The 20,162-nt window shown below is 31.1% G+C and overlaps 2 protein-coding genes across 5 annotated transcripts; one reads left to right on the forward strand and one right to left on the reverse strand.

Moving 5' to 3' along the window:
• Positions 1 to 235: 235 nt before the first annotated feature.
• LOC133701053 (sulfite exporter TauE/SafE family protein 3-like) lies at positions 236 to 3,852 on the reverse strand. 2 transcript variants are annotated; one of them, XM_062124825.1, is made up of 12 exons: positions 3,225 to 3,852; positions 2,726 to 2,885; positions 2,279 to 2,479; positions 2,138 to 2,202; positions 2,011 to 2,038; positions 1,849 to 1,937; positions 1,688 to 1,774; positions 1,548 to 1,598; positions 1,110 to 1,331; positions 880 to 973; positions 626 to 766; positions 236 to 511 (listed from the first exon to the last, which is right to left on the reverse strand). In XM_062124825.1, exons 1-12 carry the CDS (start codon positions 3,453 to 3,455, stop codon positions 426 to 428), a joined length of 1,455 nt encoding a protein of 484 aa, XP_061980809.1. In that variant the 5' UTR covers positions 3,456 to 3,852; the 3' UTR covers positions 236 to 425. The 2 variants fall into 2 exon arrangements, with proteins under 2 accessions (XP_061980809.1, XP_061980810.1); XM_062124826.1 differs by lacking the exon at positions 3,225 to 3,852 and adding an exon at positions 2,978 to 3,185.
• A 14,285-nt stretch (positions 3,853 to 18,137) lies between these two features.
• On the forward strand, positions 18,138 to 20,108 carry LOC133701250 (large ribosomal subunit protein eL37x-like). 3 transcript variants are annotated; one of them, XM_062125106.1, is made up of 5 exons: positions 18,138 to 18,290; positions 18,405 to 18,540; positions 19,256 to 19,357; positions 19,493 to 19,542; positions 19,759 to 20,108. In XM_062125106.1, the coding sequence occupies exons 1-4, from the start codon at positions 18,288 to 18,290 to the stop codon at positions 19,537 to 19,539; spliced, it is 288 nt and encodes a 95-aa protein (XP_061981090.1). In that variant the 5' UTR covers positions 18,138 to 18,287; the 3' UTR covers positions 19,540 to 19,542; positions 19,759 to 20,108. The 3 variants fall into 3 exon arrangements, with proteins under 3 accessions (XP_061981090.1, XP_061981089.1, XP_061981088.1); XM_062125105.1 differs by having other exon boundaries at positions 18,139 to 18,290; positions 19,755 to 20,108; XM_062125104.1 differs by lacking the exon at positions 19,759 to 20,108 and having other exon boundaries at positions 18,139 to 18,290; positions 19,493 to 19,733.
• Positions 20,109 to 20,162: the final 54 nt, after the last annotated feature.

The following is a 20,162-nucleotide window of genomic DNA, read 5'->3' on the forward strand; positions in this document are numbered from 1 at the left end:
ATTCATATGCATGCATATTAATTGGTGTGAGTTTGGTGTGCACACGTTCCTGTTTGGAAGTATGGTTGCGATTTCAAAGTGTTTTTACTTGGAAATGTATTAAAATGATGTTTTTTATTTTTAAAAAATTATTTTTAATACCAACATATCAAAATGATCTGAAAATAACAAAAAATATTAATTTAAAATAAATTAAAAAATTAAAAAAAATTTAAATCACAAAAACAAACAAGAATACGGTGAAAACAGACAATCCACTTATTATTGATTAATGCCTATGTGGCAGTTTTTGGACATTTGGGCTTGCACAAGATGGAATATTCAGAAATTGAAATCAAGTGCTCGTAGGATATTGAAGCCCAAATAAACAATGGAAAGGCGATTGAGACAATTGGAAAAAAAAGAAAAAATAAAGTTCTCCAGGACTACGCTTCATATGAACAAATGTTTTCAAATCCCATGTAGTCATGGTGTTCAATCTTTTCAATCATGTTTACTATCCCGACTCCACCTGTTTGGAAAGGAAAACAAACCATTATTGATGAAAGAAAAAAAAAAGGGGGGAAACACCAAGGAAATCCATTGCTGTTATCAATCAATGAAACTGATCTGTAACAACACATACCGAGTGATATTGCGCTCACAAAAATGGTGAAGGCAAGGATGAAGATGATGAGTGATGCTCTCCCTAATAAATTGATCAGCTTTCGCACCACAAACTGCCCTACGAAGGCAGAAACAGTCGCCACAGCAACGAAGTATAGAGCTGTGTTGGGAATCAAAGACGGTAAGATTCTATAAGAAACTGGTTTCCAACGCTAATTTATATAGCCTTCTAGTTTTGGTGCTCGCTCAAGAGTTGATCAGTAAACAACTTACCATAAGGGACTGGAAAACGTTTCAGAAGGTAATACTCTACAACGGACATGGACGCAGAAAATGTCATAGCAAAGGTCGCTGTGGCACTTGATACCTGTATCAAAAATATGATTAAACTATTCGTCTTTTTCCAGAGAAGATCATTTGTTTCCTTCCTTCCTTTATTCAAGTGGTATTTTAATGGCCACGCAAAGGATAATTAAACTCTAAAAAAAACGTATGGAATGCACCTGAGGTGGGATTCCCAATTCCAAGAAAAGTGGTCCCAAGATGAATCCTCCACCTAGACCAAGTAAGCCGCCAACTATACCAGCCAATACACCACAGGCACAATATAGGACCAGCTGGTGTGCTCGCCAATTTGTGTCAGTCTCTCCCTTGGATGCAATCTTCCTTGTTCCTTTATACAAGCTTACTGCCTCGTATGAAGACACACCAACAGCCACAGGGATCTGTAAAGTAAAAAATCCAAATGAAGACCCAAAAAATACCAAGTCCATAACATGTTCTTTAATTTTCCTGGCACAGCTTTGTCCCAAAGTCACAGCTACGAATTTGCCATATACGCCAGGAAAAAAGAAGACAGCTTTGTCCCAAAGTCACAGCTACGAATTTGCCATATACGCCAGGAAAAAAGAAGTAGTTCAGAATGATCATAGTCATGGTACCTGTAATAGATTCAGCGCCCAATATGCCATCGAACAAGTTGTTGTATAATTCTGTTGCCATCAAAGCAAAAGGTTTCATCACCACTCAAGCTCATTAATGATGGCAATTTAATGAAAATGAACAGAGAGAAAGCAAGAACCTTGGAAATCTCCAATGCAAGGATTGCACCCCAGACAGCAAAGAGCAGTCCAAGTTCCTTCCAGTACACATTGTCAATAATAGAGACCTGTCAAGGTCACTTAAGTCAGTCCCAAAACCAGTAACTCATGAAATGTAAACATATTAGTATTCCTATCCTACCTCTTCTTTTTTAGGCTCCTTGTTTTCTGCTCCTCCACCGCTTGGACCTCCAGGAAGAGGTTGGTATTCCACTTCTTCATTGTCATCAGCTGATTAAAAAGCATTAAACTTGAGTAAATATGTCTCAATATCTAAGTCAATAAAATTTACCGTCTAGATTACCATTTGATTCCAAACGCCTAGCAGCCTCCTGAAAAATCAGAAATAAGCGAGATAAATTATGCAGAAATTATTACGCATCTGCATATAATTATTGGATGTAAAGAAAGAAAGAAGGACGTGAGCACACCTGTTTTAATATAGTTTCTTTCTTCCATGTTTCCACACCTTTTAAGAAAGCCCTAGTTGATGTGCCTGCATAAGACCACAACTAATCAAGAAATTTATCAAAGAAACGAGGTGAAATTCACTTGAAAGAATGGATGCATACCAATGAAGAGAATGATTAGCAAAACCGTAATCATCCAGTCAGCAAAAATCACATTGAAAGCCACCCCAATGCTGATTCCTAACACCAACATTGGTTGAAATAAGAGGGCCAAGTCGTAGTCAATAACGGGCATATCCAATGTAGGATGCCTAAGCTTTAAATTGTAGTATACTGTTGAAGCTGCCGCACCTGTAATCATACCTGGACAAACAAATCCAAGCTTAAAACAACTGCCTTGTGGCGTCTCAACTACCATAAAAATCATCTAAAAACAGAAGTTTTATACAAATTTAGGACAACAATGCTTTCACTTGTCAAAATTTTGAATCTCAAGTCAGAGGCCTTTGGGGAAATGAACTTTCATTTGACCTCCTAATTAAGCATCTTCCATCAAGAGAAAATTAATACAAGTGGAAGTGTCCATAAAGAATAACAGATTTCTCTTACATTTTGATATAGCAGTCGATGATTTTGCATCAAACCCAATAATCAAGGTAAGCATGGGAACAAAAATGCCACCGCCACCAACACCTCCTACACTCCCAAGTGCTGCTCCAAAAAATCCAATTATGGTTCCCACTACAATTTTCCAGCCAAATTTCATGTCCTGTGAATCCATTGTCATAAATCATACTCGTAAGTCATAGATGCCACGGTTTCTGGAACAACAAACAGGAAGAGGCCAAGAAACAAGAGGACCTCAACAAATGTAATATAGTCGACTCAGTTTTTTTGTGATCCAATATCTTTCGTCAGTTCTGATTTCCCAGGAGGAGGAAAAGAAGCTCAACAGAGCACATTGGTAGCATGAGGCCAGGGTTAAAACCTGAGACACTTTTCCTAACTAGATTTTCTAAGCAGCAGTACAGGAAAAAAAAAAACCAATGAAGAGCCAACATGAGAATCCCAAAAACACGTAGGAAGTAAAATATAGAAGTGGACTTACCGGCCAGACATGTGTATATCCATATAAACCTTTTTGCCACAAGAAATTTAATACTCTCATGAAAAGACCAGGCTCAACTTGTGGGCTGATCCCGTGAACACTCGAAACTTGTTTTCTCAGTCTTGCTTCAGCTATGGCAACCATTGAAGCTATACCAAGAGAAACAATCAAAGTTGCTCCTCCTATCATTCTCAAACTCAAACCCCACCATTTTGATCCCATCACAGCCATGAGAAATACTCCCTTTATTTCTTGCAGAATCAACTGTATGATGTTTGAGCTCAGACCAGAAATGAAAACAGAGAGACGAATACTAGTAATAGTAAAACTCAGGACCGAGCAAAACCAACACCCACTTATCAGGAATCACATGTTGGCTACAATCAATGTAAATGCAAAAGGACAGGAACAGAAACTGACAGCCAGATTCCTGGACGTCAATAACCGATCACGAGTTTTAAACTGAGAGTAAAAAACTAAAAAGAACCAACACCCACTTATCGAATCCGTCTGTCTATACTTTCTATATTTTACAGTTTCTTCAAAATCTAATTTGCAAGTCTTGAAACAAATTTTGTAGTGATAATAAATAAACTCAATCGAATCTCATCAGTATAAAAGGAATTGAGCATACACAATTGAGTTTTTTTCTTTTTCTATTAATATATTTTGTTTTTAACTCTATAAACTAAGGCTTCTAGTTTCTCTTCATCCAAAAATTTTATTTTATATTAGAGTAAAAAATAAAGATTCGATTTTTCTTTTTCTTTTTTTTGATAATAAAAGGATAAAAACCTCTTATTTCCAATCTTGCCCGGCCGGTTTAGATTTAATCCAAATAAAGAATATAGTTAAATTATTGTGGAAGGGAGAGACTTCTAGAAGGGAGTTTGTTTTTCGTCCTTGTTTTCCATGTTTTTCACTTAATGTATCTTCAATTGAAAAAATAGAAACAATAAAGACAAGAGATGTGACAAAAGACAATTAAATTATGCTTTACTTTTTTATTAAATAATTTCTTTAAATATGACTAATAATAAAATAAATAATTAAACCAATTATATGTAAAATAAAATATTTGAACCAATATAAAATTAAAATCTCACATAATTATACATAAAAGATAATAATTATATCACAAAATTTTTTTTTATCATTCAATGTTGACGTCTTCATCATTAAATTCAGTTCCTTTAAGAACATGATAGATCTTCATTTCTATTAATTTTTCAAAAATAATATTTATTTATTTTTATGACTAGAGAAACCGAGTTACTCTCATCCTTGAAGAATTGATGGGAAACCCTCAGACATCACATGGAGATAATAAAAACATCGTCTTTGAATAAATCAACTCATATATAAAAAACTTACATTATTATTCATTGACTATAGTACATTTTTAAATGATCAGAGTGTCAGATGCGAAAAAGATTCTTCTCTTTCATATCTTGTAGATGGCAAGTATTTGCCTTAGCCACCCTCGTGACTCTAAAAGGATCATCCCATTTTAGGGCCAACTTGCCCCTTACTCTCTATATTATTAGTAGCCTCTAACTTTCATGGCATCAAGCCTCCAAATTTGAGCCTTTTATTCTTGGCTCTAGCATTATGATGTTGGGTAATTTTGAGCCGATAAGCTTAATTTCTGACTACTGTAGTTAAGCAAGATTCTTCTAAAAAATCTAAATTGGCCCTAAAGCCATATTCATTACTTTCTTATGTATAATGAACTACTCGATGACTTGGACATCCAATCTCAGTTAGGATCATGGTCCCAGTTCTATAAGTTAGGAGAAAATGAATTTCTCCAATAGATGTCTTCTAAGTGGTCTTATATGCCTATAAAATCTCATTGAATAGCTCATTCTATTCTGACATGGTATCTATTGTCTTTTTCTTAAGTCCAATGAGAAGGACCCGGTTGGTGAGTTCAGTCTAGGGGTTAGACAATAAAGAGAAACAATAATCAATGTGAAGTCTTTAACGTTATTCTTTCACCTTACAACTATCAAACTAGGTCTTATTATCAGTGATAAGATTTTAGGAATCCCAAATCTATAAATGATACTCTTCTAAAAAAAAGGAGATGACCTTGTTAGTGGTGATATTTGTCACAGCTTCTACCTCTCTTCTATTTGATGAAGTAGTCCACAACCATTAGAATGAATTGTGTAACAACCTGAAATCCATATATCAATCTAGAACTTTGAGCCTTGAACTTAGAGGAAAACAAGGTAATTTTTTTTTAACAACTCGGTTGAGAATATCAACACATACATTTATACATAGCAATAAATTATTTTTTTTAACCATATATTCATGACAAAAAGATCTGATTAACAAATTGATTACAATGTTTAATTCAATCTTGGAATTTTACCTTACATTCAGGATCTTTCGTGACTCAAGCACAGCATATTAGTACATGTCCTGCAAGAAATTAGTATTTGAATTAATTATTATTTCCATCTCTATAGGAAATCCAAATCACATTAATTTAATAATAATAATAGTAATTGTTGAATAGTTCCATAAATTATTCATTGTATTTAAACCACTTTTTTTATATACTATATCTACCATTTCCATCGACAATACTTCGCCTTACTTTTCATGTCTTTCTAAATACATAGAGATTTGGTGGTACCTTGAATTAGAATCCAAAGAGCTTAAGAACTCAAATTCAGTTGTAGAGTTTACTAATTTATCAATCTTTAAGAATGGAAAACTATTATTTGTACAAACCTTGTTCAGGTCGATGAAGTCCACACACATCCTTTACTTTCCAGTATTCTTCTTCATCATGACCATAATATCCAACCAATCTGGATACATGACCTTATGAATAAACCCAGCGGTTAATAGTTTATCCATTTCTACAATTATTGTCTATTGTCTTCCCATGAAATTTATCTTCTTTTGTTGAATAAGAAGGAAAGTTAGGTCAAATTGAAGTCTATAAATAGCTATCTTTGGGTTGATCCTTGACATATTTGAAGTGTTGAAAGCAAAATCAGACTTATAGGTGTGGAGAAAATTTGTCAGTAATTTCTATTGAGGTTGTTTCAATGTGGAGTTTATCTTGGTAACAGCCTAAAGATACTTCTTTCCCCAAAGATACTTCTTTCAATTGATATATAGCCTCGGTTCTGACTTTCACTCTCTCTTTCAAAAACCCTTCGTGGTCCATAACCAAATACCCCTTGCCTTGCAGACATATAGATGCACAATGCTTTGAGGCCCATTGGTTTCCTCTCACGATAGTCACTCCTTTTTGAGTAGATAATCTTAAGGTCAAATACCATGTGCTTATGACTATATTGATCTTATGCAAGAGATGTCTTTCTATTATGGTGTTGTAAGCCAAAGTTATATCTATCACCATAAAGGCTTGTTAAAGGGTAAGCATTTAAGGCAAGTGTCTATTGTGATTGGGATCTTCAAGACACCCTTCACTAGCATTCTTGACCCTTCAATCCCAATCAAATGGGTTTTTATAGGAGTCATTCTTAAGGGATTTATCCCCATCTAGGACATCACATCTCTAAACAGGATGTTAACTGAGTTTTCATCATCTACCAGTACCTTGTGTACTCGACGATTGGCTATAATTGTGAAAATTATTGGTTAATCCTCATGAAGGTAAGTCACCCCCTCTTCATCTTCTGAAGTAAAAGTTATAGACTTGTGTTATGGGTTCTGTTGAAGACCTATTATGAGGACCTATTTTCCATACATTCTCTTTCTATTAAAAGTATCTTCCCCAACCGAGGTGCCCCTAGAACCACATTGATCTCAGGTAGGGTTTGGGCAAGCTAATTGGCCTCTTTTCTGTCATGTTTCATAAGGTTATACCCTTCGACAAATTATTTTAGATAGCCCTTAACTATCAACCTCTCAAATGTTTTTCTTTAGTATGAAGCAATCTTCTATATAATACCTTTTATCCTTGTGGAACAAGCAAAACTTCTTGGAGGTGCATGTGTATAGAGGCGACATCATAGGAGGTGGATATTGAATAAAGTTTTTTCCTTTGATGGTTGAAAAGACTTATGTAAGGGTGGCATTTAGAAGAGTCGTACGTTTACTCTCAAGGTATTGTATATGCTCCCTTACTAACCTTTTTTGACCTTTCTTGAAATTATTATCTCTGTTGGGAGAGCAATTTTATTTCAAAGGTTTATTATCCTCATTCTTCTAGTAAAAATGAGGAGGTTCATACCTCAATATGCTAGCTTTCTCTACCTATATATGATTTTCTATATCTTGTTTTACCTTTAACAGGTTTTTATCTGGTAGAGCATACAAATCCCTCCATAAAAAAACATTCTTTTACTCCACTTATCAAAGTCTTTGAAGATACTAACTCAATAAATTATTCTACCTTGAGCATTTCTTCTCTAATCCTCTTTAAATATATCCTGATAGATACCCCTTCTAATTAAGTAACACTGATGAGTTATGTGAAGCTCTTTTTGATGGGTATGTAAGTGTTAAATTGTGACACAAATTTAGCGCAAAGGTTATTTAAACCCATGATAGAGCCTGGCTTCAAGTTATTATATCAAACTCGTGTTAACCCTATGAAAGTTATAGAGAGGATCTTGCACATACCATCATCATCTTAGATGACCAGCTCAAGGTTTCTATGCATGTTTTGGACATGTTCTCGTATATCTGTGAGACCATTATAGTTGTCCAAATTTATCTTTGTGGATATATACTCCTTATGAATGAGAGTGTGCAAGACTCATATGGATAAAGGTGATCCTTTTTATCTCATAAGGATTTTAGACTTCATCTTGGATGCATCTACCTACCAATCATACTTCTCCCTGACTTTTATCGAATAGGCTCTAGGGAGCTGGATGATTCTGGTTACGATAAGCTTGATAACTAACTTCGATTTTGCGATGGCTAGAAGGATCACGTCTAAAGTGGCCGCTTATTAAGAGAGCTTGAAGTCTACGAGAATGATCTTAGAAGAGACTAGGAGATCATCGAGGTGGAAAGCTTTCCAAGTCATTTTGCCCAACCTCTTCTAGATAATAATACAAATTGTCTCCTGATAAAGGGGACTACTTGTGGTTGAAAGGTTGGGATTGAGAGAGCTACCTCATGTGCTAGGACTTGTTATGGTGGTAAGGCTTGATGTTGCCCTTGGGATGCCAACACGGCTTGGGTAAAGGTTTGTACATGATTGATGAGTTGTTGAAACTCTAATGGAGCAGATGTGTCAGCCATTATATGAAGGTCCGTAACACGTCTTATCCCATAGGTATCTTGATTTTCTGCTATTAATAGCGATTAGGGATGTCAAAAAATAGTTTAGAAAGAATAGTTAATAGCTTTTTAATCATTTTTCATAGACAAAGCCAATTGATGATGTTCCAAATATCCAATATACTCAAGAATGAGGTTTTTTTGTGTTTGAATGTTGAGTAATTACACGTCCACTTTAATATTCCCTTCTCTAGATTTTATGAAATTGATGGTTGGTAATAAAAGGCCTAACACCTGTAAAATAATTCTTTTTAGTGGAATTTAGAAACCCTCTAATGATAAATTCAGTGACTTTTTAATAAGAAATAGCAATAAATGAGAGAATGAGCTTTTAATTCTAGGAACAAAAGTGTTTATTCTTAGTTATGTATGGTAAATGTTCTAAAAATAAAAGTATGAAAAATTTAAAGAATAGGAAAAGTAAGTGTATTTTTTACCTATGTGGTTCAGAAGGTATATATAGCCTATGAACATTATCATGTTGCTTGAATGGAGGGGTGAGACATCATCTTCTCCTAACAGTATTAATAAGGGATAAATATCTCTTACATAATATTAATATTGATGGGAATATAGTAGATCATCAGGAAACTTTTATGCACGTAGGGATATAGATAGATGATTATTCTTTAATTTTAACATTTTATGTTAAAAAAACATAAGAACAAGCAAACAAATCCTCGTGACCCATCATGGGACCTAAAAAAATTATCAACTATATATGTGTTTGGTTTGGGATGATTCCAAACCCAAGGGTAATATGTCAGACCCACATGCATTTGGCCTCGGCGCGTAGCTGAACCAAAGATGTTGGGTTTGGTACCTTACCAGACTTATATGTACTTGAGCTTGGCGCATAGTTGAACTCAAAGGTATTGGGTCTAACATCTTGTCAAACTCACATTTACTTGAGATCAATACGTAGCTGAATCCAAGGATGTTAGATCTAGCATCTTGCTAGACCCAGATGCACTTGGGCTTGGCAAATAATTGAACCCAAGAATGTTGGACCTAGAAGTAAGCTAGGCCTATGTCATCTGGCTTGTTGCTCTACCAAGCTTAGATACTTTGGGTTATAACTCTACCTTAACCGTTTTAATCATGAGTTTTGAAACAAACATATCAAAATTACATTGATTCATTATTATTATATACTAGAAACGTGGCCCGCGCTACGTCGCGGGTCAATTTTTTTGCATAAAAAATATCAAAAAAAGTTAAGATTTAAGAGTGTTAGGTCTTACTGCAAAGCTATACCTAATAGCATTGGGTTTGTCTGTTATGCCTGACCCAAAAGTTATATTGATAATATTAATAATAATATTAAACTTGCATGACCCAAGTTTAAGTGAGTTTGATTGCAACATCAAACCCGGAGCTTTGGATATGAGTTTGGTTGCAAGGTCGTGTTATAAAAGTGTGACAATTAAAAAGAAAAAAATTTAATATTACAGAATGAAATTAAAAAAAAAAGATTAATTGAAAAGAAAAAAACAATAAAGCAAAGCATTATTTTGATAAATAGTGCTTTGTAAGGAGGGGTACAGTAAAATCCCCTCATAAGATCACAATAATCTAATGAACAGTAAACAAAACAAATCATAAAGTTTAATTCTTAATCAAATCGATATTAAAAGATGAAATTGAAAGGAAAAAAACTACTTAAAAAAAAGAAAAAAAATCTGAATCAATTAGTTTAACCCATCAAACCTGGAATTCGTGTCATGAAATTGGAAGAAAAAAGATTGATGCCTTTTAGTTATAGTTAATTACAATATTTAAAGATGAAATTGGAAGAAAAAAACCAATGAAGAAAAAGAAAAAAAAATTGAATCAACTAGGTTAACCCACCAAATTATAACCCGTCAAACCTGAGATTCGTGTCATGAGAGTGTAATAACTAAATAGAAACAAATTATCATTAATTAACTAAATTAAAAAGAAAAAAAAACCTAAAAAAACTAAAGAAGAAAAAGGAAAGAAAAAATCAGAATTAACTGGGTTAACCTGTCAAACCTAGAATCCGTGTCATGAAAGTTTGATAACTAAATAGAAAAAAAAACTTAATATTAACAAACTAAATTAAAAAAAATTAATTAAAAAGAAAAAACAACTAAACAAAAAAAAGATTAATTTAAAAGAAAAAAAAATCTGAATTAACTTGGTTAACCCTTCAAACCAGGTTAACCCATCAAACATGAGATTCGTGTCATGAAAGTTTGATAACTAAATAGAAAAAAAATTAACATTAACAAATTAAATTAAATGAAAAAATTAATTAAAAAGAAAAATCAGAAAAAAAAAACCGGGTTAACCCGTCAAACCCGGAATCTGTGTCATGAAAGTTTGATAACTAAATAGAAAAAAAATTTAACATTAACAAACTAAATTAACCATAAAAAATATTTATTAAAAAAAGCAAAAAAAATGAAAAAAAAAACTGCCCAGCCTTTTCATTATGGGTTAATTATAATATTAAAAGATGAAATTGGAAGAAAAAAACTAATGAAGAAAAAGAAAAAAAAATCTGAATCAACTGGGTTAACCTACCAGATCAGGTTAACCCGTCAAACCTGGGATTCGTGTCATGAGAGTATAATAACTAAATAGAAAAAAATTAATATTAATAAAGTAAATTAAACAAAAAAAGATTAATTAAAAAGAAATAAAACAAAGGAAAAAAACCTATATGAAGAAAAAAAACTAATGAAGAAAAAGAAAAACATTTGAATTAACTGGGTTAACTCGTCAAACCTGGGATCCATGTCATGAAAGTTTAATAATTAAATAGAAAAAAAATTAATATTAACAAACTAAATTAAAAAAAATTAATTAAAAAGAAAAAAAAAGCAAAAAGAAAGAAAAACTACTAAACAAAAAAAAGATTAATTTAAAAGAAAAAACAAAGAAAAAAAAGCCTACATGAAAAAAAAACTAATAAAAAAAATCTGAATTAACTGGGTTAATCCTTCAAACCAGGTTAATCCGTCAAACATGAGATTCATGTCATGAAAGTTTGATAACTGAATATGAAAAAAAAAAATTACAGGTTAACCCAGAATTAGCTGGGTTAACCTGTCAAATTTGAAATCCGTGTTATGAAAGTGTGATAACTAAATAGAAAAAAATTTAACATTACTAAAAAAAGTTAAACGAAAAAATTAATTAAAAAGAAAAACTAGAAAAAAAAATTCGGGCTGACCCATCAAACCGGAATCCGTGTTATAAAAGTTTAATAACTAAATAAAAAAAATTAACATTAATTAAAAAAAGTTAAATGAAAAAATTAATTAAAAAGAAAAACCAGAAAAATTTGGGTTAACCCATCAAACCTATAATATATTATGAAAGTTTGATAACTAAATAAAAAAAAAATTAATATTAACAAAAAAATAATAATAATAAAATATTCATGAATTCCACTTAGCTAGCATGTTTTTTTCTTATAATTACCTGGAGGAGGCAAGGGAGACAAGGCAAGAGGAGGTAGGTAGGTAGGTAGGTAGGTGGGTGGGTGGTGGGTTGGTGGGTACAAGTGAAACGTGATGCAAACTGTATTTTTAATATTTTTTTTTTGATAAAATTTAATATAATTTGTATGTTTTGGATCGTTTTGATGTGCTGATATCAAAAATAATTTTTAAAAAATAAAAAAAATCATGAATATGTATTTCAACACAAAAAATTATTTAAAAACCAATCAATTACCACACTGTTAAATATACACATAGAGTACTTTAGAGCTTAAAAGGAAAATGTAATGGTAGGTTAACATGAGAGAATGATAGAGAGGAGCAGAGGGGACGACTAAGAAGGGATAAAATGATTGTTTAATTGGATTAAAATTATTTTTGATATTAGTAAATTAAAATTATTAAAAAATATTAATTAAAAAAATAAAAAAAAATTTAATTTATTAGAAAATGAAATAGCTATCAGCCTATCACCCTCAATCAACTTCAAGATGCGGGCGTTTCGAGGGAGGTATTTTTCAAACAAGTAACACGCAAATACTAGTCCTCAAATAACTAGACTCAATCTAGTTGCTAAATTTGGTTGGGCTTGGCTTGGCTTGTTAATCTTCAAAATTTAATAATCTAAGTTGAGTCTATAGCTAAACCAATTAAAATATTGACTTCATAGTTAAGTTTTTAATCATTCAATTGACGTGATGCAATTCTAATTGGGTTAGCTATTTATCACAGTACAACCATTGGAAATAAGTTAAATTTAGTAGGTGATTAAAGCTTGAAATTAAAAGGTTTGTTTTTTTATGTGATTTTATATTCGAGTCTTGTATTTGCTAATATGATGGTCTTATATGATCGTTAATTTTAAAACTTGTAAGATTAGTCGAGGTGTGCGCAAGTTAGTTCGATACTTACATCAATAAAAAAAAATCTGAAAATTAATTACATCAATTTAAAAATTAAAATAAACACATCTTGTTTAACCATGTCAAATAACAAGTTTATTTTGTTGTCCTTTCTACGTGGAACATATTATTAAGATTAATTAATTAAAAAAAAAATTCTTTAAGTTTTTTTTTAGTCATCATACTACTTTTTTAATTTTAATCCTTGCACGCTGCATTGTTTTTTTATTAAAAAATTTGGCTTGAGAAATTGTTTTGCTTTGCAAGCTATGAGTTTTTCAAAATGTAATTTGTTTTGTATTTGTTTCCTTGTAATTTTAATTTAAATTAATTAAAATGAGTTAATTGAAAAAATATATTTTTATAATATCACCAAGCACTCTTTTTTGAAACCCTTCTTGATTTTTGTTTTGCTTTGCTAGCTATGAGTTTTTCAAAATGTAATTTGTTTTGTATTTGTTTCCTTGTAATTTTAATTTAAATTAATTAAAATGAGATAATTGAAAAAATATATTTTTATAATATCAGCAAGCACTCTTTTTTGAAGCCCTTCTTGATTTTTATAAAAAACTTCTTCTTAAACTTTATTGGTTGTTTTTCTTGCGCGTGTTTATTTTTATTATTATATAATTAAATAAAAATAGATTCCAAAAAATCCCCTCACTAACACATGAGGAGTGTGTTGTTCTTATATATTCACATCAAAATATTGAAATTTTTTTTTAATTAAAACTTGTTTTTAGATTATGACAAGTTGTGATTTAAGGAAATAAATATTTTGGTGAGAAAAATGCCAAAGAAAAATACATTAATAAGATAAAGGGGTTTTAACTAAAAAAGGTGTTTTATTTTAATTCATGACAAAAAAAATATTAATAAAAAAGAAGTATACTAGAATTTTATCTTCAATGGTTGCTTTTCTCAAGAAAAATAATTTTATTATTGTATAATTCAATTTAACTAGGTTGATTACTTGTGTGAGGAGTTAATCTAGATTAATTAAAATAATTATCATCTCAATTAATTTTTAGTGAGATTGAGTTTTGAACTGAATAATAAGTCAATTTGAATCCACTAAATCTAACAAGTCACGTTAAATAAATTTTAATATTATTTAATTTAAAATTCAGGCTATGAATTATATATTAATATTGATTGATTATTTATAACCCATGCTTTTACAGTGTGACAGATAGCATGGGAGTGGGTCCATGCATTTGGGATCACAGATTGAAGTCTTAATTCCCACTTCTTGTTTTTTTCAATTTTGACTTCATAAGCGTTATTATTCAGCATGAAGTTTAGAGTGTTGTTTTTTAAAATAATTTTTATTTTAAAATATATTAAAATAATATTTTTTTATTTTTTAAAAATTATTTTTAACATCATTATATCAAAATAATTTAAAAACATTAAAAATATATTAATTTTAAATTAAAAAAATTCTTTTTAAAAATACTTTCAAAATATAATATCAAACATTACCTTTAAAATCACCATGTGGCTGTCATATCTGATATCACATTCACACCTGCTGAATCTTGTGTGTAGACTTTAAAGAAAAGGAGAGGTATTGAATTAAATTTTAGATTGGGCTTGTTAGTGTTCGAGGATAAAAGATGTAAAATAAAAATGTGCTTGATTAAAACAATAATATATATATATATATAAACTTCTTTTTTAAAAATAATTTTGAAATAAATTTATATATTTTAAAAAAATAAAATTCCATCAATAAAAAAGAAGTCAGAGCCAATCATCTCCACCTCTTTCATTTTAAAACAATAAAATAAACAGTATGAAAGAAATATTCCGAAACGGCGGGCATAATAAGGTCAAGGATTTCCTTTTCCCTTTCCCTTTCCTTTTTTGTCGTCAATTTAGGACGTGTAAGCTTAGCTAAGAGCAAAAAGTCTTCGCATTAATCAATATCCCAATCACACATCTTCTTCCCATTTTTCATACATTAGGTTGCAGCAGACTGCCTACCGTGTAAAGCTGGAGAACCAAAACGTTTTTACCAAATAAATTTAAAAAAATAATATAATTTTTCTATATTTATTTAAATTATTTTAATATACTGATATAAAAAATAATATAAAAAAATAAAATAAAAATATTATTTTAATATATTTTCAAGTAAAAATTATTTTAAAAAATAACTCATGCTAGATTCTTAAACACTATCTTAATGTAAAATAGAGTAACCCAAGTATTAACTAATTATCATTTCGATTCACAAACAAAATTTATTCTCGATTGGATCCCTTGTCTATAGAGATTTACTCAATTAAATCTCTTTTTACATTTTTTATATTCAAGAATCATAAAAAAAAGGATAAATTTATTTAAAAGTGACTTCGTTTTTGTCATAAATATTAATATCAGGGATTCATTGATTAATGTTAGCTAAATTTTTTTTTTTAATTTGAGAAAACTTTACTTATCGAAAAGCGTATTTTATGGATCTAGGTAAGTGAGTAAAACCTCGGTTGTTTCAGGCTCTTATAAAAAATACATATCTTAACTTGAACTCAAGATTTACTATGCAGATTTTAAATTCTTTACCATCACACCCCACCCGACCACCCCACCCGACCGGAGAATGTTAGCTAGATTACCAAACAGAGAATCACATGATATAGGTGGGGAACACATCTGGCCTTTGTCCCAGGATATAAATCAAGCTACTCGTTTATATCCACCCATTACACGTGAGCATTAATAATAAAATGTGGCATGTATCGAGAAGTTTGGCATTGCATTTTAAACGAGGTTAGACAACTTTTTCAAAAAAAATTTATTTAAAATTAATTTTTTATATATTTTTAAATTGTTTTGGTTTGTTAGTATTATAAATAATTTTTTTTAAAAAAAATTATTTTAATATATTTTTAAATAAAAAATACTTTAAAAAACAATAATTACTATATTTTTTATAAAAAAATCTTGCGCTACTTGATGGATATTCATGCCATGTGAACTTGTTTCAATATCACAATATCCAAACCTTGTTATATGTGGTTGATGAAATTTGACAACAGACTGATAATTTGACTAATTATCAAATCTCACATTTTTTTTTAACGAATTAGAACACTTGAAAATATCCACCACCACCACCTCTCGATCAATGCTAAAAGTGTATTATATACGGAACAGTATCGAATTTTATGGTTTTTGTTCAAATTACACTGTTTTTGTACACACTTTCTGTTGATTTTAAAAAAAGAATAGCACATTTAAAAAAAAATACTAACAAACTAACATAGTTAGGCAAAGAATTAGCATAATAACAAAATTTTTACATATCATGATGAAAAACATGATATTCAAGTTTATCGCTATTCAAAAATATAATATTTTAAAAAATTATAAAATGAATTACACATGAAAAAAGAGGAGAAATGAAAGAGAAAACATTTAGTGCTATTTTTGGGTGACAAGGGCTCCAAATGAAAAAATAATTCGGCTCAAACCCGAGCTAAATGAGAGATAATTGGGTCGAAAACTAAGTCTAATAGCTCAACTAAGTTTTTCTCCATTATTGAATGAAAAAGTGAAAGCACTAGAGCATTTTTGAAGATGTTTAATGAGAAAAAGCTTAAAATAGAAGGTTTACTTCAACTCATTACTATTAAAACCTTAATTGATGAGGTCCATAACTTTACGCTATAGGAGTGGCTATATGCCCTCCCAAATCAAACTTTTCTTATAAATTTAACAAGCAATGAAGAACTATATTTATGTAAAAGAGAAGAGTATGGTCACACAAAGTCATCCTTGATTTTATAGATAGGAAAAACAAATCTACTAAAAGCTTTAAAGCCTTAAAGCATTAAAAAAGAACCAAAAGAGTTTGATTCTCAATCATGTATTGTTCCTCATGCTCCTAACTATACCTTTGAACACCATTTAGATTTACATGTTCACTGCCATCAACGGAAAATAGTTCGTGCAGCATTCCCTTTATATAAAGTGTGACCCCAACACACACAATCTAAAAAAGTATTGTCTTTTATATAAAAACAAAGGCATAATATCAAGAATTATTATGATCTAAAAAATTGATAAAAAATCTAATTGTAAGGGTTAACACTAAAAGTTTGTCAAGAAAAAGACACAAACTATACAAAAAAGAAAAGAAATCAGTGTGCTTTATGAAACATTACTCGTGATCAATGTGATCTTGGATAGGATTTTGAAAAATAGTAACTCTAGTTGAGATTAAAAAAAAAAAAAAGCTTACAAAAAGCAAGTACTAATTGTCTTGTGTCTCTTAAACTCATGGAATAAACCTATCATGTTCACACTTAAAAATAAAGAGGGGTGACTTTTTTCCTATAAGAATACCTTAATGATCACCATCGTCCTTTCTAATCTAAGAGCATAAAGGGTGCTTATAGATAATGAAAGCATGATGAACATATTCTCTAGAAAAAATGGTAGAATAGATAAACAATGACCCCTTCAAGTTGGCTCTAATAAAGACTCTTTTAATTGGGATAAGAGGATAAGGTATGCTAGTTAAGAGTGTCATAGATATACAATCACCATTGGTACTTATCCTAAATATTGCACTCTTTAGGAAACATTTATGGTGATTAAGATGGATTTGGGCTACAATACAATCATTGAAAGGCCATTTCTCTATAAAATAAATAAGGTAATTAGTAAAAAATACTTGTGCCACAAAGTTATCCACCGATAGAAACTCAACCACAATAAAAAAAAATCAAATAATTATAAAGAAATGAACCTCCACTTGTCTAAAGACCAAGAAAACTTTATGGTGGGCTAAATTGGATCCTTAAAAGAGAGACCATAATAGTTAAAAGAAGAAGTCTATAACATCTAAAAAGAATATCCACCACTAAAATTGGATCCATTTTAGCCCTTTAGCAAGAGAAAATACTTATAAAGTTTCGAGTATGACAACTCTCTAGACCTATTTATACCTAAGTTCAACATATAAAACAAATTTTTGGTTATAATGGTTTAAAATTTGTTTTATTCATCAAATTTAGGATAAATATTGGAGAATAACTCAACCGCTATTCATATTAGCTTTTATATATTGAAGAGTTATTATTATCATTAACAGTTGTTTAATACATACACAATTAATAATAACAATTGTTTAAAATAACCACTATTTTAAAACCGCAATTTTTATAAATAGTTAAGTCAAAATATATTATTTACCCAGTTGTTTTTTTTTTATTTTTTATCATGTGTTGTGAGCTTAAATCTTTTACCATTGGTAAAAGACCCAAATTCTCAGTAGCCCAAAAAATAAAAACCCTAAGTGGATGGTATATATAAGTCTTGAACGCCGCTGTGTCCTTCTTTAACCCAGAAAAAAAGGAGCTCTTCCAGGGTTTCTTTGCATCTGTGCTGCCATGGTAAAACACCCCTAACAAAATCAATCGTCTTCTCCCTCTATCTTCTGTAAGTTTTGATCTACGTACTGTATCTATTAATGCTTACATGGATGCATGTTTTTGTAACAATGGCAGGGGAAGGGAACAGGGAGTTTTGGTAAGAGGAGGAACAAGACCCACACCCTCTGTGTTAGGTGTGGCCGCCGTAGCTTCCACCTCCAGAAGAGCCGTTGCTCCGCCTGTGCTTTCCCTGCTGCCCGCAAGAGGAAATGTATGTCTTTTTTTGCTTACCTAGTCGTTGCTTCATATTGGAATCTGTATGTTTCTGGGTACATGAATGGAAGTAATTTTGCCTTTTCTTTTGCTTTCAAGTTAGTGTTTTTCTCCTTTGTTTATATCTGTACTGGCATATGCATAGGTTTATCACTGATTTGTTTGAGTAAGTTTGGGCGGCTATTGATCTGATATTTGCTTTTCCTTCTGTGTATTTGACTGCTATATGTATCTAGTCTTGCAGCGCTTAGCTGTTTATCTTGAACAACTTTTCTTTTCTGTTCTTTATATTCAAATAGGAAGTCTGTTTATGCTTGAAATATGCTAAGGGAGTTGCATCTTTGTAGTGGCATGGTTGTGAACTCTATTATCTTTTAAGTAGTAGAGTTGTGTATAGTTTGTTTGTATGTGCAGTCCATCATGTTGTATGGATGGTGGTCAAGCAAGTTTCCATTTCTGCCCACGCGTAAAGATTCAAGCTCCTTTACCTGTTTTTTTATCTGTATCAGCAATTCATTCATGTATGGTTTATGTTCATGAATTACTGGTTTATGTTCATGAATTATTGGTTTATGAATATATATATATATATATATATATAAAATTTTGAGCCGCTCCTGGTTAACTTTTAAATTTGAAACTTCTGCTTGAACTTGTACAGTTTGATCTTTAAACAAGTTGGTTGATTGTTTGTTCTTTTATTGTGGTTTTAGACAACTGGAGTGAGAAGGCAATCAGGAGGAAGACAACTGGAACTGGAAGGATGAGGTATCTCCGCAATGTTCCTCGCAGGTTCAAGAGTGGTTTCAGAGAAGGTAATGTAGCTTATTTCCTGCTCTTTATCACCGTCATTTCATAAACTGCTTTCTTTTTAGTTTAATTAATGCTATATTTGGGTTTGCACGATTCCTTTCTGTTATTTCTGACTTTGTTGGCTTGCTTTTGATCAGGCACCCAAGCAGAACCAAGGAAGAAGGGCACAGCGGCATCTGCTTAAGTTGTGAGTCATTTTTGAGCGTGTTATCAGGGTACCCTATTGTAGATTTATTTGCAATTTATGCATTGGGAAGTTTTGTTAGAACACCGTTCAATGGGTACTATTCACCTTTTTATGCTATTTAGATAATTTTTCATTTCCTTATTATGTAATTGGTTTGATTCTGAAAAGAGGATGATGCGACTGTTATTCGATTTGGTCTATGTTTTTTCAAGGAAGTTTTTGAAAATTGCTGGCTAGGTAACTGCTATTGACTACTGACTGAGACCCCATGGTGCTGTGAAATCAGAAAATCCATAGCAAGATTAGTTTTAAAATTTATTGCAATCTGTTGGTCCAAGCAATACATCCCCTCGCCAAAGATTGGATGATGTTGAGTAAACTTCATGTTCAGTAATGTATTCAAACATATAAACGCTATGTAATGGGATGAGATGATTTATTACTTTTCTTTTATTTGGCTGCAAATCTATTAGTAATGTAATGAAGGAGGTTTTGCAGAGGTTTCTTTCTGTAATTTTTCGATACAAATATCCATCGTTTTATTTATAAATTAATACTTCATTGAATATTCTTTTCCATGTATTTTATGAGAATCACAGTTTAAATCTTATGTTGAAATT

This window comes from Populus nigra, chromosome 8 (assembly GCF_951802175.1).
Source record: "Populus nigra chromosome 8, ddPopNigr1.1, whole genome shotgun sequence".
In the NCBI taxonomy this organism is placed as follows: Eukaryota; Viridiplantae; Streptophyta; class Magnoliopsida; order Malpighiales; family Salicaceae; genus Populus; species Populus nigra.

What these genes read in the sequence shown, in the direction of transcription:
- LOC133701053 (XM_062124825.1), bottom strand. Translation starts at nt 3,455, where the DNA reads ATGGCTGTGATGGGATCAAAATGGTGGGGTTTGAGTTTGAGAATGATA. An exon ending in GATATACACATGTCTGGCCG is followed by an intron (nt 2,886 to 3,224) that starts GTAAGTCCACTT and finishes ATGGATTCACAG; the next exon opens with GACATGAAATTTGGCTGGAA. An exon ending in AGGAGCCTAAAAAAGAAGAG is followed by an intron (nt 1,775 to 1,848) that starts GTAGGATAGGAA and finishes TGACCTTGACAG; the next exon opens with GTCTCTATTATTGACAATGT.
- LOC133701250 (XM_062125106.1), top strand. An exon ending in TGCTGCCCGCAAGAGGAAAT is followed by an intron (nt 18,541 to 19,255) that starts GTATGTCTTTTT and finishes TTGTGGTTTTAG; the next exon opens with ACAACTGGAGTGAGAAGGCA. An exon ending in CAAGAGTGGTTTCAGAGAAG is followed by an intron (nt 19,358 to 19,492) that starts GTAATGTAGCTT and finishes GCTTTTGATCAG; the next exon opens with GCACCCAAGCAGAACCAAGG.